Source organism: Chenopodium album, chromosome 7 (assembly GCF_948465745.1).
Source record: "Chenopodium album chromosome 7, dcCheAlbu1.1, whole genome shotgun sequence".
In the NCBI taxonomy this organism is placed as follows: Eukaryota; Viridiplantae; Streptophyta; class Magnoliopsida; order Caryophyllales; family Amaranthaceae; genus Chenopodium; species Chenopodium album.
In genome coordinates, this window is record NC_137840.1 from 10001066 (window position 1) to 10019992 (window position 18927).

General features: G+C 34.3%; 1 protein-coding gene across 1 annotated transcript; it reads right to left on the reverse strand.

Annotated features, from left to right (window-relative positions):
- Positions 1-6815: 6815 nt before the first annotated feature.
- Positions 6816-10143, reverse strand: LOC145638899 (glutamyl-tRNA reductase 1, chloroplastic-like). Its single transcript, XM_081689956.1, has 3 exons — positions 9750-10143; positions 8928-9169; positions 6816-8289 (listed from the first exon to the last, which is right to left on the reverse strand). The coding sequence occupies exons 1-3, from the start codon at positions 10012-10014 to the stop codon at positions 7159-7161; spliced, it is 1638 nt and encodes a 545-aa protein (XP_081546082.1). The 5' UTR covers positions 10015-10143; the 3' UTR covers positions 6816-7158.
- Between the last annotated feature and the right edge of the window lie 8784 nt (positions 10144-18927).

Here is an 18927-nt window from a genome sequence, read left to right on the forward strand (position 1 = left end):
CGGTAGAGCGTTATAAATTCATTTGATTTAGGTGTAGTCGCTCAACGACACGATTATTGCCTTGTCAATGGGACACCGCAAGTTTAGAAAAACTCGCTTCCATGGTTTGGTGAATTCAACATTCTCGGATGTACCCTTTGTTGCACAGAGCGTTCAATCGGGTAGATGGAGCATGAATTCCCATAGGGTTATGTCCATATGTAGAACACATATGCGTTTTGGAAAAGTGAGAAAAAATTCAATCAGGAAGTAGGATCGAGCAAACAATACGAAAAACTGGTCGAAATTAGAACGCATATTTCTGGCTCGGTATTGGGGGAGGTTGGCGCCAGCAATCAGAGACTGGCGCCAGCTTTTAGCTGTAGCGCCTGGCGCCAATGCTGGCGTCTGGCGCTACGGTTAAAATTCTGGCACCAATGCTCTGGCCCCTGGCGCTACTTCCCACATGCCTCAGCAGCTTTCTGTGCTCGATAAAATTTTCCAGTTTCGCGCGGTGTTATTTCGATCCTAGTTGTGAAAGATATTTCTCAAATTTCCTACGTGTAAAATCCTATGTTTTTAACTTATTACGGATGGTCTTTCCAATGAGATCTTTTTTATGCATATGACAATAATGTTAATCAAAATTACGCACATGAAATACTTAGAACGTTTCGAGTCTCATCCACTCATTCTAAATCATTGCCGAAACAAATTCAGGAATTAAAATAGAAATCCTCCCCAGTGGAGTCGCCAAACACTGTAGGGAATAATTTCAAGCGTTAAACCCCTAGCTCGAACCCCACTGTGGTCATACACTAAAGTACGGTGGCGTCCAAAAGGGAAGAAGATAGAGCAAAAGAGTCGCCAACAAGTTTTAGGAACTTGTTAACCGTTCACAGGGTGAAGGTTACACCCCTTAACGATCCAAGAGATCGTTAACTCCATAAGGTCTAGAACCAAATAAGGGTTCGGGGATGAAGGTACAAATCTAACCTAAAAGAGATTGAACCTGCCCTAATAATAGGCCTCTACTTTATTCTGATCGTATTCATGTGCGCTTTCTGACTAACATGCAATCAATAGGTTTAACCTTAAACCTGTTTATCTATGTTGGTTGAATATTAATGCACAAATAAACTATTATTGGCGATCACTTGAATTATAATCAAATTAGCCCTAACAAGATTATTAATTATCTTATTAAGCGTGATTACAAGTACCAATTCCCTTTAAACATGCATAAAAGGCGTGATCAAGCAATAACAATGAATATATCAAGCAACATAATAATAATAATAATAATAATAATAATAATAATAATCATAATAATAATCATAAAATTATAATAATATTCATAACAATAATCATGAATCATAAAAATAATCATAATCATAATTAATAATCTTAAATCATGTTAAAGCATAATAATAGCAAGATCCTAGACATGATACTAACAAGATTAATAACAAACCCTATCATGTCACTAAGCAATAAAAATCAAATCTTTAGCCCTAACATGATACTAACAATCATAAATATTAGAAAGAACATAAAAGGCATCGTAACAATCATATTTAATATTAAAAATACCCTAGACATGATACTAGGAATATCATAATAACAATTTAAACATGATTTCTACATCATAAAATCAATAAAAAAAACCATTAAAGTACTTACTTTGATGCCTCGTGCCTCTTTCTAATAACAAAATACACACGTTAGTAACTTCAAGGAAAATAATAATCAAAACAATTAAATTAAATAATTAAAATAGAGATTTGGGACCAAACCCTCAGAAATTAAACCTTTCACGTCTAGGGCGAAGGCAACTTCGAATATGGCTAGGTGTTTCTAGATCTTGCGAATGCGAAATTTTGTATGTAAAAGACTAGTTTAGAAAAAGAGAAAGAGAGAGATGAATGAATGATTACAGAAAAACTTGATGAGAATTAGCGAATGATTAAAGAGAATGAAAGAGAATTGAAAACTGGTTGTAGGTGAATGAAAACGGAGTTTTTACGACGTTATTTATAGAGAAAATCAGCCAAAAAGATAAAATTAACAAAACATAGTATTGGCGCAACTGAAACAGAGCTGGCGCCAACATTAGGCTATTGGCGCCAGGCGCCAATGCCTGGCGTTTGGCGCTAACACCGTTTTTGACGCGCTTTCTCAAATCAGATATATTTTGCCGTACAGGAGGATAAAATCGTATATTTTCCTCAAAAAATGCTCTTTGATTTTAATTAAAACTCTGAAAAGTCAACAAAAGTCAATTTATCAATGCTAATTGAATTAGGAATGAAAAGAACCTTCTAGAAGAATCTAGAAGACTAAAACCATTCCTAATTACATTAGGAATGATAAATCTATATTAGGCCCTCCCCTAGATCATTGGGCCGCACATAAGGCTCAAACCGGGCCCAGTTTAGTAAATTGGCCATAACTTTCTCAATATTCATCGGAATTGGGCTTATAATATATCGTTGGAAAGCTCTTGTCAAACCCCATCCAACTACACTACTGTTGGACCCATATCATGGACCAACCAAACTGGATTGGTTGTTCTCTTAAAATAAGTTTTCAAAAACAGAGAGAAGAGAAAAGAAATTAAAACTATCCGCAACGCTAGACTTTCCACACTTTCACCTTATTCGATTATGATTCGACGTGAAAGGTACTCATCACTGGGTTTGGTTTTGGGGAGACACAAATGGGTGTATACATAAAGCAATCAAGAGATTCTTGATGAGAGTTGGTGATTGAAAAAGAGAGGTTTTAGGAGGCTATTTATAGAGAAAATTAGTCGGATATGATAAAAAATAAATCAGAGTTTCGAAAAGAATAAAACACGATCGCAGCGCCAAACACGCGCGTGGCGCCAAATGCTGGACTCTAGCGCCAGACGCCAGTCATGGCAATAGGTGCTGGTCCTGTCGTCAGACGCTGGAAATAAATTTCCACGCATTTTCTTAATTTGATGAAATTTAGTCGTATGAGAGGGAAAAATCGTATTACATGGGTTATTTAGTCAGTTTTATAGGGATTACTTGGTTCGGCCAGATGGTTTGGCTAGCCGCATAAAAAATGCGTTGTTATTCAACTTTATTTTTAAAAAAATATTAGAGAATCATTAAAAATAAGTTTTAATCATTAAAATTAATTTTATTTTTGGTAAAAATACTTTTAGTTTAGAATAATTTAATTTCAATAAAAAAAAAAAATCAAGTCAATATAAATATTTATTTACAAACAAAGCTACATAAAGTACACAATTATATAAATAAATGATATGATATTATATGTCTAAATATTTTACATTATCATCAAAACGGATTATATAATCGTATTTAACATTCAAGCTAAAATGTTTAGGACAATCTGAGCGAGCTTGTCCGAGCACAAAACTATATAATACCATATCAGCAATAGATAAATTCGGTATCGCAGTCAGGCCACGAGACAACGACACTTGACATTCCATTTTTTCGCCAAGTGTGCGCCATGTAGGCGACAGATAGATATTGTTGTAATTAGATTAGATGTCATATTAGATTAGATTGGATAGATTTGTGTAAGATAAAAAAAAAAAAAGTATACACAAAATAATTTATAATTCTTTTGAAATATAAAATATCTTTTTATTAAAAATAGAATTTTAACACACCACATATTATAGTTAATATGAATATCCAATTAACAATAGAATTTTACTCCTATAGGAATGACCACATAGTTAAAATTATAAATATGGCCATGTATCATTAATTTTTTTATCTAACATTTTAGAAAATATATATATAAATACTAATAAAAATTATAATTGTAATTATTATTGTTATTATTATAATTATAATATTAATAATACAAAACATGCCCACAAATAAGTACATTCTCAATAATGACTATCCGGGACAACGCCCGGGGCATGTACTAGTATCATTAAAACCGGGTTAATATTCCTAGCCATTGGGTTAATACTAATTTATCATTGGAATTTTTTAAAGGTTATTTTGACTTTTACCGCCTGACAAAAACCCCAAAATTTCTTTTACCACCTCTATAATCAAAAGTTTTATTTTACCACCTCATAAAAAAATTAAAGTTAGATTTTTACCACCACAACCTACCTCCGGTGACGGAAAATTGTTGTGGGCCCAATTATTTTTCATTTTTGTCCAAATTAAAAGGTTAAAACCCAATTTTCCTCTCTATATCTCCATTTTCTCACCTTCCCCATTCAATTGCAATCAATTTCTCACCTTCCTCTATTAAATTTTCTGAAATTTAACCTCTCTCCTCTCAATTTGTATTCTCCTCTAACTCTCAACTTCATCACTATCTTTCGCATCTAGAGAAGAGGTGGCACCACAAAATTTTATGATGGTGATACACTTGTGGAGGACATTTCCTACTGCAACTGACAACCACCAGCATCAACATTACTTCTTATTGAACATAATTATCATTCTTAAACCCTAATTACATAAACCAATTGCGCGCAATTTTTAAAAACCCCAAATTATTTGATACAAACATGAACCCTAATTTTTAAAATCCGAAATTGGGATCAATTCATAAGGGTCTATTCTCTTCCGTTGAAATTCAGTTCAGTTTATTTCAGTTCAGTTCAACTCAGTTCAGTTCAGTTCAGCTCTTAATTTATGTCTAATGATATTGCTAATGATATAAAGCCAAATTTCATTCTTTTAAGCTCTTATTACAACAACAACAACAACAACAACAACAACAACAACAACAACAACAACAACAACAACAACAACAACAACAACAACAACAACAACAACAACAACAACAACAACAACAACAACAACAACAACAACAACAACAACAACAACAACAACAACAACAACAACAACAACAACAACAACAACAACAACAACAACAACAACAACAACAACAACAACAACAACAACAACAACAACAACAACAACAACAACAACAACAACAACAACAACAACAACAACAACAACAACAACAACAACAACAACAACAACAACAACAACAACAACAACAACAACAACAACAACAACAACAACAACAACAACAACAACAACAACAACAACAACAACAACAACAACAACAACAACAACAACAACAACAACAACAACAACAACAACAACAACAACAACAACAACAACAACAACAACAACAACAACAACAACAACAACAACAACAACAACAACAACAACAACAACAACAACAACAACAACAACAACAACAACAACAACAACAACAACAACAACAACAACAACAACAACAACAACAACAACAACAACAACAACAACAACAACAACAACAACAACAACAACAACAACAACAACAACAACAACAACAACAACAACAACAACAACAACAACAACAACAACAATAATAATAATAATAATAATCAATAAGTAATAAATAATAATAATAATCAATAAATAATAATAATAATAATAATAATAATAATAATAATAATAATAATCAATAAATAATAATAATAACAATAATAACAATAATAATTGAAATAACAATACTAATAATAATAATCAATAAATAATAATAATAATAATAATAATAATAATAATAATAATAATAATCAATAAATAATAATAATAATAATAATAATAATAATAATAATAATAATAATAATAATAATAATAATAACAATAACAATAAAAATAATAATAATAATAATACTAATAATAATAATCAATAAATAATAATAATAATCATCAATAATTAATATTAATAATAATAATAATAATAATAATAATAATATTAATATTAACAATATGTACATTTGTATATACACATATGTATAGTAATAAATAATCAATAAATAATCAAAGATCACTAATCCGTAGTTGAAAATCACTAATTAATAAGTTCAGTTTAGTTCAGTTCAGCTGAGTTCAGTCAATCGGAACAGGCCCTAAGTCATATCCACACTGAAAATCAAACATAATAATTGGAACATAATCAAGACAAGAATTGTGAAAATATACATAATAATTCATGGTATTTGAAAATGAACTGAAATGCGTACTTCCAATTCCCCCTCAACCACGTTTTTAAACGAGCACAAATCTGGAACAATGGGATGCTAGGATTGTTAGGGTAGAGCGAATTTGAGGATTTTGGAAGAAATTCGCATATACGAGCTGAATTCATGGATTTTTTTTGAACGAAAAGAGGGACCTTGGTTTAGTTATACAACATAATCAAGGAAAATTGGGGTAAAATTGAAAAAATAGACGTTAGTGTGGGGCCACAACAATTTTCCGTCACCGGAGCTAGGTTGTGGTGGTAAAATTTATCTTTAATTTTTTTATGAGGTTGTAAAATAAAACTTTTGATTGTGGAGGTGGTAAAAACAATTTTTGGGTTTTTGTGAGGTGGTAAAATAAAAAAAAAAAATTCCTTTTTTAGACACTCATATTGTCCAAGATATAGTTTTAAGTCTAATTGACTATTTCATTATATTCTATGTGTAGATTGTGTACTTTTAATATACACAAAATAAAAGAAATAAAAAAAAAAAACAAAAAACAAATACACAGTGCTATAATTGTATTTTGTCCATGTTATTACTGTGCATGGCATTGTATATGACCTAGTGTTTTCTAAAAAATCAAACCGATTATTATATCACAATTCACAAATGTAAAAGGAAATTAAAGCACATTTTAGAGGAAAAACGGATGTTCAATTGTCCAAAGCACAAAGTTCAGATCTTGTAATTGCAATTTGCAACCTGACTATGCATCATGTCATATACTTTTCAACATACTATATATGTTTCTATGTTAGGTAGAATCAACAGATCAAGGTTAGGGAATTTATAGTACTACCAAAAATAATCAGTATACATACATTAATTACAAAAATTACAATATTACAACAGAGCCGTTTTTACTTGAATACATAACCAAGATGTCATCCTCAGATTTCATGAAATCATGAAAGGGCCGGACACGAAGAGCATACAATTTGAAAGGATCCGACACCAATGTTAAAAGAAGTGAGTGATAAATCAATGAATGGAAAGAAACCTTCAGGTTTCCTTCCTGTTTACATAATAGTGTTTCTCTTGATAAGATGAGGAAGCTCTCCCCTTATTCAGAAATGAGGGATGAAGAATTGTGGAAGAAATTTCTGCACAAGACGTTACTTCTGAATCTGCTCCACCTTAGCTCTAATTTTCTGCTCCAATACAGATATCTCTGTCTCAAGGCTGAACATTCTGTTTAATGCATGCATATTTTCAAGAGTCTCAGTCAGAGTCCTGCTGTCGCTCCCATCACATCGAAGGTGCTGCATTGGACCATGAAGAATCTTGTTCACAATTCCTCGACTAAGATCATCTACTGCTCTCCTAGTTTTCTTTGGAAGATCATCGCCCATCTTTGACAAACATTTTTCGAGCTCTGCAACTCTGATTCTCTCAGCATACGCCCTCAACTTCTTGATGGTGGGGACTGTTTCCAAAGAATCCCTCCAAGCTTCAAACTGTTTGGATTCCTCTGCAATGATAGCCTGAGCTTCCATTGCTTTCCTAAGACGGTCCTCCTTGTTAGCAGCCACTACTTCTTTGAGATCATCGACATTGTATACTTGTGCATTTTCAAGGTCTGAGACACACGAACCAACATTCCTTGGAACAGAAATATCAAAAAATCGCCTAACACCTCCCACTTCTGAGCCTACAGAAGGAAGAGCTTGTACATCCTCTTTCTTAAATAATAAGCTCTCTGATGCCGTGCTGGTGAAAATAACATCAGCTTCAGCAGCACAGGCAAGCATTTCAGTCAGAGGTTTGTAGATGATTTCCACATCCTGCAGTTCCTCACAAATAGCAGCAACTCTCGCCTCACTTCGGTTTACAACCACCATCTTTGTACATCCTTTTGCTACCAAGTGCTTGATCACAAGCTTACCCATTTTTCCAGCTCCAATCACCAACATTTTGGCACCAGCATGGGAAGACTCTGGAAGTTTCATCAAGGCCAACTCAACAGCAGCCGAGCTTACAGAAACTGCTCCAGCAGCTATGCTTGTCTCAGTCCTGACCCTCTTCCCAACAGTAATTGCATGCTTGAACAAACCACTGATGTTCCTTCCAAAGCCAACAACTCCCTGTCCAACTTTAACAACCTGTTTGACTTGAGCAAGAATCTGACCTTCTCCCAAAACCAAGGAGTCTAGCCCTGCTGATACTTCAAAGATGTGCTGGGTCGCATCGCTGTTGTATAGCAAAAACCTGTGCTGGCAGATCTCAGATACAGGAACTCCACTAGTCTGCCAACAAGAAGGCTAAGGTTCATAAGTAGCGATTTCATCAATGTTTCAACATGCATATGCTACACACACTTTAAGAGAAAACTAATAACTAAAAGAAGTTTCATGAATGAAACCCAACTATCAGAAAAACTGGATGACAAGAAACAACAAATTGTAAGAGAAGACGAGAATCAGAGAACAAGGCAAACTTGACTAGCTTACAGTTAGATGTAAGGAAAATCAACACATAATCATGTAAACTTAATCAGCAAACGTAAAAAGATGAAAAGGAAGACAAATGACCACTCAAAACCAACTTAAAATCAAGCAGCTTAGCAGAAAATAGTCACCAAAATTAATCTGATTTTTAGGCATAGTGGCAGGCCAATGAAAAATTGATCTTCAGCACCAAGAATTACAATACCCATTTAAGTTGACATGACAATCATACAAGTTCCATGGTAATATAAACGTATAGAGACTCGGGAAATATACAGCTCCAAATTATAGCTCGTCATGTTCTCCTATCTCCACAATATCCACACAAATGTCACCGCAAAAATGATAGACTGGCTTGATACAATAATCCAAGCCATCAATAAATAAAACACACAAAACGAATTGAGATTGACAAAAATGAACATCAATTAAACTACCTTAGACATCCATTCTGTGACCTCCTTAACTCCACGATGCTGAGATAAAGCAACAACATATATCTCCATCCTATTGCATGTGCTAAGTACAGCAGCCTCCTCAATATGGTTTAAGTTGCACAACTCTTCGATTGCTCGAGGCCATTCGGCTTCTGGAACAGCAAGCTTCTCACGCATTTCAACCGGACAAGTGTGAATGCTGAGACCGATAACAACAATGCAGCTCCTTTCCTTAGTATACCCTGGAGGATCAAAATTAAGAAAACTCAGTCACTTTATTCTTTCAAATAGCTAAACATCAACTAAATCAATTTCCAGAACACTGCAAAGATTAAAACAGATGAGCAAAACAAACATATATTCACAGAACATAAAATAAAAAATAAAAAAATTTACATATACCAGTACAAAGTAAACAATTTTCCAAAAAAAAAACAAAATATATAAAAAAAAAAGTCAGAAATTAGCTGAAAAGGCAGGACAGAACTTTAACAGTGATTACAAAAGGCGCAAATCTGGGAAGATAAAAGAACATTATTGAGCAATTATGTCAACTCTTAAGCATTTATTCCAAAAACTACCAAAATTAGAAAGCCTGCAATTGTGCTCCAACTATGAAATCCAGAAAACAGGCAATAATTTAGGGAAAAAAACAATCCAAAAAGTTCAAGATCAAATGCATTAATAAAACGAACAAGATGCTCTTCGCACAAAATTCAATGCGAGATGCAAAATTTACAAAAATCATGAAATCAAACTCAATTACAAGCAAAAATCAACATTCTCCAATCACGAAACAAAAAAGGAGGAAGAAGAACATACGATCAGCAGCGGAGGTTTTGAGCTGTTCAAGAGCAGAAATACTAGAAGACCGAACAGAATCAACCGAAGTAATCGCAACATCGGAAGAACCCTCACATCTAGGGCTAACCAACGGAAACCTCCGCTGAACACGGCGGTGAGTCCGACCGGAAAAGTTGATCAACGACGGCGAACAGGAGGACGACGCGGCGGCAGCGGCGGCGGAGGGAGAAGGAGAGGCGGCGTGAAGAAGAGTCTCCAAAGCGAAAGAGGTGGAAACCGCCATTGGAGACCTTCAAAGGGGGGTTGAAATAGGGAGATCTAAGAGAGAGAAAATTGGCGTGTGGAGAAAACAGGGTAATGTTTTGTTGTTCGTTAATGGAGGAGAGAGAAAATGTAATGTAGAAATAGTTGGGTGGGTTAGAGATGGGGGGAATTGTGAATTGTGGAATTTGATTGGTTGAAGGAAGACACGTTTTATCCACACGACTAGCTCTTTTGGCCCCCCTACGCCTACCCAATGCAACCAATCCTTGTAACAAAGTCAAGTTTGGCTGGTTGGGTTCTTTTATTTACTCGGAGAGGAGGAAGTTTCAAAGGAGGTGTAATTTTTTTCATTGAAATTTATGAAAAACATGTGAAATGTGGACCAAGTTGCTTAATAGTTGGTGAAATTGGATTCAAGGTGAATGTGTATTGGAAAATACCATCTTGTATTAATTATACTTTGATAAGTGTTTGTTGTTGTAATTAGAGCCATAAATTTGGCCTAGTAAGATATTCGAGTTAGATTTAGATTAAGGTATTGTTGGGTTAGATTAATGTCGGGTTTAATTGACTATTGTTAGTGGTTCGGAATGAGTTTCTCTTTAATTTAGATTTGTGTTTAATTAGATGAGTTTAGGAGATAAATTTGAATGATATATCTTTTTATTTTTGATTTTAAGTTAAGTTTTGATTGGATTATCAACAAATCCTTCAAGTGCAAGTCATCTTTAGGTTTTGGTTATCGTCACATTGGCTCTATCATCATCTACTAATTAGTGTGTTTCATCTTTGTTGATTTCTTCAACAATAGATATTGTCAGTTTCAAGCTTCTCTTCTTTATTAGGTCAAAATGTGAGTTTGACTCTAACTCATTATTATTCACTTCACAATGGATTGAATCCAATGAAAGTCAAATGTATTTTGAAAAATATTCATGAGTTTGACTCGAACACATTATTATTCATTGGATTGACGAGTGTAATTTGAATTTAAAATAACTTTTCTTTTGTGTCCAATGTAGGATGATTTCAAGTAATCTTTCTCTCAAATTCAATTGGAATGAATCTTCTTTTAGATAGGATCATGCTCTTGGCTATGTCTTTTTTTAACGTATTTTGAAAAATATTAATAATTTCTTCATTCCGCATTAATTGGAACACTTGTTATAGCATGTATTATAATATATATTATTGTGAGAAAAAAAATAACCAATATTCCATACAAAAGATGACCGTGAAATACGAGCATAATTTTTGTTCTAAATTTTAATAATTAATTAATTATAATAGATCCCAATCATCCCATGTAGTGGAACCCTAAATTTATTCTTGGATAAAGGCAGAATTCTCTATATTACACTACCAATTTTTTTATTTTATTTTTTTTTAATTGTGCAAATTGATATGATAGCTCCACGTTTTTTTTAATTTATTTCACTTTTGTAATATATGGACTTCTTCGATTCTTCCAATTAATTTGTCAACCTTGATTGAGCGTTAAAAGCCCAAGAATTAAATTGGTAAAGAAAAAACTCATTAACTAGGGGTCAATAAGAAACATGCAACAAACTTTTTCTTTTAGGGATCATTGGCATCACTGTGGTTTTCTGTTTTCTGCAAGGGCGGAGCTGGTGGAGGCCCAACCCCCGTGGCCCAGCAAGCGATGTCATTTATATTCATACTTGTCCCCCAGAGTATTACTAATTATAAATTATGTTAACTAAATAGTACCATACATGTTGCTGGTGGCGCAGCGGGTAGTTTCATGACATGACCAGAGCACTATCACATAAGTCTTGCGTTCGATGCTTTAAGATAACATATTGTTTTGGTAATTTTGTCCTAAATAATATTGTAAAACACAAATTTTAAATTTACAAATATAAGTATATATATATATAATGTATGATAGTATGTACAAAAGCAAAAAATTTGGATTTATAAAAAAGTACGGAGTAGGTAATATAAGTCTTGGCCCCCTTAGACTTATATTCCTGGCTTCGCCCCTGGTTTTCTGTTTTGTGTTTTTTTATTTTTTAAAATCATATAATATATGTCATATAATGAATTTAAAATTATTTAAACTTATTATAATCATAATAATTTTAAAAACTGAAAACAGAAAAGTAAAACACATTTTTCTCGTTTTCTTTTTTGGTTTTTTGTTTTAAAAAATACTGAAAAATTGAAAACAAAAAATAATGTCAAACAAACCCTTATTTTTTTTATTGAAAAGGGGTAAATAAGAAACATGCAACAAAACCCAATAATTTTTAGATACAAAAGATGTAAATTTATTGTTAAGGGATTTCTTGGTACTCAGTATCTAAAAATATTCCATACTAATAAGAAACATGCAACAAACCTTTTCTTTTAGGGATCGATGGCATCACTGTGGTCTTCTATTTTGTGATTTTTTATTTTTTTAAAATCATATAATATATGTCATATAATGAATTTAAAATTATTTCAACTTATTATAATCATGATAATTTTAAAAACTGACAACAGAAAAGTAAAACACCTTTTTCTTATTTCCTGTTTTTGGTTTTTTTTTAGAAAAAATACTGAAAATTGAAAAAAAAAAATGTCAAACAAACCTTTATTTGTTTGATTGAAAAGGGGTAAATAAGAAACATGCAACAAAACCCAATAATTTTTAGATACAAAAGATGTAAATTTATTGTTAAGGGATTTCTTGGTACTCAGTATCTAAAAATATTCCATACTAATAATTTATTAATTTGAGTATTTGACCATTAATTATTGTAATATATAAAGTCAAAACTCTTTATTTAAATAGACTTTTAAATTTGATTTTTTTAGTATCATCAATTATTTATCACTTTATACTAAGCAAAGAGCAGGAAAGAGCAGAGGGGACCTTCCACCAGGGCCATTAAGGGTCCGGCCTCCGGTAAATTGTTGAAATAAATTAGTTAATGAACTTAAATAACCTTATTTTACATATAAAATATTAGAATACAATGATTATTTTGTAGTGAGAGATAAAATATTCAAATCCCGACCCCTCTAATAGTTTTGACCAAAATCCGCCACCGGGAAAGAGGAATGATTGACCTAGATAGTACAATTTCATGCCAACCAAAACTTTGTCGTAGTTGGATTATTGAACATGTAAATATAATTATTCTAGTAGTTATTGGAAGGAATAATTGTTGTAACACTCCTTATCTCATCATCTAAGATCATTTTTTAATGGACAACGGAGGAAGTAAAGGTAAAACTAGTAAATCAAAGCATTCATTCATTCAGATCTTTTAATTCATAAATATATATTCCAAACATGTTATAAACTTATGATGTATCCACGTACTATAATTTATATCCACGTACTATAATTTACTCAACTGCTATTTGTCGCTCCCAATTTACCAGGTAACGCTCCCTTTTTGACTTGAATGGACCACTATGGCCTTTATGCAATTTGTGTTATAAAAAGGACCTTGTTCCCCATTTGGACACAATACATGAAACGGTCTCCTCACTTCACGACATTGCTGTCCCGAGCCTCCCAAAATCGGTCCCCACGACCTTGCAACCAAATCGGTCCCCACGACCACCTAAATTTTCTATTTTAAAAAATCGTGAAATTTTCCGACGGGTCTTGAGTCATGGACGGCGAGTGGAACATACGTACGCCGGAGAATGCGTCGGATCATTCTGTAAGTTTTTTTTTATTTTTTTTATTTTTTGTAATTAGGACATCCGCCTAAAATTTCCGGATGTACCATGGAACATCCGGAAATTTCAAGCGGAAGATGGGATCCGCCTAAAAAATCCGGATGTTCCATGGTACATCCGGAAATTTTAGGCGGATGTACCAAGGGACATCCGGAAATTTTAGGCGGATGTCCCTATTCATATATATATATATTTTTTTTAAATGTTAAGTACGTTTATATAATTTTTTTTTATGTTTATTAAGTTTTTTTTTTTTTATATGTATTTTTTTTCGTGGTCTTGTGATTATTGTTGTGATTCAGTATTTGATAATTAATGTAATTTTGTTGTATTAATATGATTATTAGTAATATGTTTATTTTTTGTTTCATTATTATTATTATTATTATTTATATTATTATTATTATTATTGAAAATATTATTATTATTATTATTATTATTATTGTTATTATTATTATTATTATTATTATTATTATTATTATTATTATTATTATTATTATTATTATTATTATCATCGTAGTTGTTGTTGTTGTTGATATTATTGTTGTTGTTGTTGTAGTTGATATTATTATTGTTGTTGTTGCTGTTATTTTTATTGTTGTTGTTGTTGATATTGTTATTATTAATTAGTAGAAATATAATTTTAATATTATTATTATTATTATTATTATTATTATTATTATTATTATTATTATTATTATTATTATTATTATTATTATTTATTAATTAATTAATGTTATGGTCTTATAAATTGTTTTGTAGTTGTTATTATAATTTTTTATTATCATTAATATTGTTATTGTTTTGTATTTGTTGTTATTATTATTAGTATTGTTATTAGTATTAGTATTGTTTTTATTATTATTATTATTAGTATTGTTTTTATTATTATAATTATAATTATAATTATAATTATAATTATAATTATAATTATTATTATTATTATTATTATTATTATTATTATTATTATTATTATTATTATTATTATTATTGTTTTTATTATTATTATTTTGACATAAAGCATGTTTTGTTTAATTTGTATAGGATATGGAATCTGAGGAAGGCGGTGACGGTGTGAATTATAGTGGGAATTTTGTCACCGATACGTTTTTTCCTACATTTGACGATGCAGTTACATGGGCTGATGGTGTTTCCATAAAATTGGGATTTATATTGGTGAAATCGTCTTATAACAAAACCAGAGATGGTCGGCCGTATCGGTATTTGCGATGTGATCGGTCACGAAGGAGCAAGCCGAGAGATTTGAACGCGATACGGAAGGACACCAAAACCAAAGCTAATGGTTGTCCATTCTACATCAAGATATATTATGATGTCAGCACCGAAAGTTGGAAGATCATTGCGAAAAATGATCACACCGGGACACATAACCACCCAATGATTGTGTACCCAGAGGGTCACCGTAAAGTGAGCGGATTGAGTCCGGGTGCAAAACAGGTTGTGCGGGACATGACAAAGTCCAAGGTTGCTCCCCGTAACATCATGTCCACTATTGCCGAGCAATTTCCTGATGTTGAACATCCGACACATTTACAATTGCCGAAATGACTTCAGGATGGAGATGTCCGAAGGAAGAGGAGTTGTTCAGCAATTTCTTCATCTGGCGAGAGAGAGTAAATACATTTACTGGGTCACGAACGATGATCACAACGTTTTGCAACATGCATTTATGGTGCACCCGATCATGGTCAACATACTCCGCACATACCCACATGTCATAGGTATGGATTCTACTTACAAGACCAATCGATATAACATGCCTTTCTTTGAGATAGTAGGCGTGACACCGACAAACCAGAATTTTCTAGTTGGATATGTTTTCATGCGCGACGAGTGCACGGCTAGCTATCGGTGGGTGTTGCAGAGATTAAGGGAGTTGATTGGGTTTGATAAAAAAAACCATCTGTATTTATTTCAGACCGTGATCTTGGGCTATGTGCGGCTTTGAGAGAAGTCTTTCCAGGGACGTCACATTTACTCTGTCTATGGCACATTAACAGAGATGTGGAGGCTAAGGTGACGAAGATGTTTGGAAACAAGACGGTTGGTGTCAGTTTTAGAGCTGGGAGATGGTTCAAAATCGTGAATGCAACAACACAGGCGAAGTATGATCGTGCTCTAACTGCCATGCAAGTGAGGTGGGGAAAATATCCGGAAGTGATTCAGTATGTTCAGAGAACATGGCTTTGTCATAAGGAGAAATTTGTGAAATTTTGGACGAACCAGGTTCTTCATTTTGGTAACACCACCAACTGCAGAGTTGAGAGCCAACATTCAGCAGTGAAAAATTGGTTTGAATCATCCACAGGTTAGTTGTATTATTTTATTAGTTGTTCTCGTTGTTACGTAATTGTAATTGTATTAATTGTAATTGTATTTGAATTTACTAATTAGAATCATTGGCAGGTGCTTTGGATATCGTATGGGCCCGAGTCCATTGTCATATCGGTAATCGCATCATACAAATTCGTAATGACTTAGAGGCATCAAGGTCTAAAATTGGTCAGATGTACAGACAGTTGCCACTGTCACGTATAAATGGCAAAGTGTCTCAACATTGCTTGAAAGTTCTGGATAAGGAGACGAAAAGGATGCGGGATTTGAGTTACCAGGTCCATGAACGGTGTGGATGTGCTATGCGTGTGACCCATGGTCTTCCATGTGCTTTCCAGATACATGATTCGATAGTTGCACAGACAGGATTGTATAGCAGCCAAATTCATTCTTTCTGGAAGATACTGGTTATTGGTGATGGTGTTAACATTCCTGAAGTGGTAAATTATTCGACCGAGGAGGCTGCACATTTTCGGTCCCTATTCGACGAAGTCATGGAAAGTGACCCGGCCGTACGTCGAAATGTAACGCGAATCATTGAAGATGAGCTACATCCAGATCATTCACACCTTGAAGAACCACATATCAACCTTAACACTCGTGGTCGACCGAAGAGAAATAACACCAGGCGTGATCGTAGCTATTTCGAGCATGTGAACCGTCAACACACTCAACGTGGCGGTGAGAAAACCTGTACAGCCACTGGAGATACCCGCGGGTGAGAAAACCTGTACAACCACTGCATGTAACCAGGCGCAACCGAAGGAGCTACAGCACTAAGCCTGGGTAGGGCACCTAAAACAACACTCTGAGATACCCCAGGGACAAACCTGTTCCACATCACAGCTATCATCTTAGTCGGGAAGTCTACCCGATACATCTTCAAGTTAGTCGGCCTCTTGGCCTTCTCTGGCCTGATGATCTCGCGGGGAATGCCTTGCACGAAACCAATCTGGCGCACCACTCTATCAGGCATGTACGGCTCAATGATGTTACGGTACTGGATGCAGCCAATGAATAAAGTGGGGGGCACTCGTAATGCAGGATCAGCTCCGTACGGTAGCCTGTTCACCTCACGGTCAGTAAGCGCATCAATCCTAGTACGAAAAGCTAACAAGCGCTCCAGGTTCTTGCTAGGACATCCCGCTCCAACATCCCAAGCAGACGCACGAGGCATTTGAAGGTCCCGGGTCAAGGTACCCTGCTGTGGCCGAAAGCACGGAAAATACTCGTAAATCCACGCTTGCAGAAGCGTGAGACAACCAGCAATCGAATCAGCACCTTTCCGTGATGCTGTGCCCAGTTGCCGATACAAGTAGGCCAGTGCAGCTGTTCCCCAAGCATACTCGTTAATAGGGACATCCGTGTGACATAGCTCGTGGAGGAAGGAAGGATGCGTACGGTTACCACTCCTGTCTACAAACAATGTACCTCCAAGCACTAACCACAAGTATCCATCAAGCTGCTCACTAAAATCCCGGTCAACCGCCAATGTCGACTCAAAAATCTTATCAGTCAACACCCCACTAACCTGCCAAATGGTCTTTGTGCCGCAAACCTCAGACAGATCATCTGGAGTCATATCCATGGTGACCGAGCACGCGTCCCGTAACACGTCCGTGCTAGGAATAGTGGTCACCATATTGCCTGCAACCCGTAACCCAAGTATGTTGTACACGTCATGCAGCAAGATCGTAATCTCCCCAAATGGCATGTGAAAGGTGTTCGTATCTGGCTTCCACCTCTCAACAAAAGCAGAAATCAACGGCCAATCAAGTCTCTTAAACATCAGGCCGGGCAAGTGAGACAACCAACTAGCATCAATCTCCGCAAGGTCCTCCACAGATTGACGACCTCGCCAAGTGAACAAGTCAGAACATAACTTTGTCCTACTCAAACAGCGCAAAACACTACGCTCCTGCTCCATCCAGATATACCGTGCTACGTGACCGCCAAAACTAGGGATAACTGACCCATCCTCAGGCCCACCCGGCATCGGTTCCTGCACTAACCATGCCTCTGCAGAGCTGGAAGTAGGCTGACTCGATCCACTACCAACAAATCTCCCAAACTGACCCCTATATACCATATGAAAATCCTGAGGGTCCTGTTCTTCATCCCGGTCACCAGCATGACTAGCCGAACATTCGTCTTCCTCGTCAGATATGGGTGCTCCACTTGCAGAGTATAAGGGCCGACTACTACCAGACTGTTGGTCTCTCGACCAACCACTAGTAGACCCGTATTGCTGGTGCTCGGGCTGAAGCGGTGAAGATCGAGATGTCTGTCTCCTAACAGACGCATTCAGACGTCGTGATATTGCATGTCGAGCACCAGAACCCTCGGTCTACATAAAATAAAATAAAAAATCCGATTTTAGTAATAATAATAATAATAACAATAATAATAATAATAATACTAATAATAATAATAATAATAATAACAATAATAATAATAATAATAATAATAATAATAATAATAAAAACAATAACAACAAATAAACTTAACAACAACAACAATAACCATAATAACAATAATAACAACAACAACAACAAATACAAATTAACAACAACAAATAAACTTAACAACAACAATAACTAACAACAATAACTAACAACAATAACCTTAACATTAATAATAAAAACCTAATATCAACAAAATAATAAAAATTATCATATTTTTAAAAATAATTACATTACAAAATATACTAACCATAATAATAACAACAACAATAATAATAACAATAATCACCATAACACTTCAAAATAACAAAAAAAAAAACAAAATCCGAAAAAAAAAAATTAAAATTAACAATTTTATTAACGGGCAAAAAAAAAAAAAAAAAAAAAAAAATTACCTCGTCGCCATCGCC

Excerpts from the sequence above, each read along its gene's own strand:
- LOC145638899 (XM_081689956.1), bottom strand. The coding sequence starts at position 10,014 with ATGGCGGTTTCCACCTCTTTCGCTTTGGAGACTCTTCTTCACGCCGCC. Across the intron at positions 9,170-9,749 it reads CAAAACCTCCGCTGCTGATC|GGTATACTAAGGAAAGGAGC; the intron begins GTATGTTCTTCT and ends TTGATCCTCCAG. Across the intron at positions 8,290-8,927 it reads TCACAGAATGGATGTCTAAG|ACTAGTGGAGTTCCTGTATC; the intron begins GTAGTTTAATTG and ends TCTTGTTGGCAG.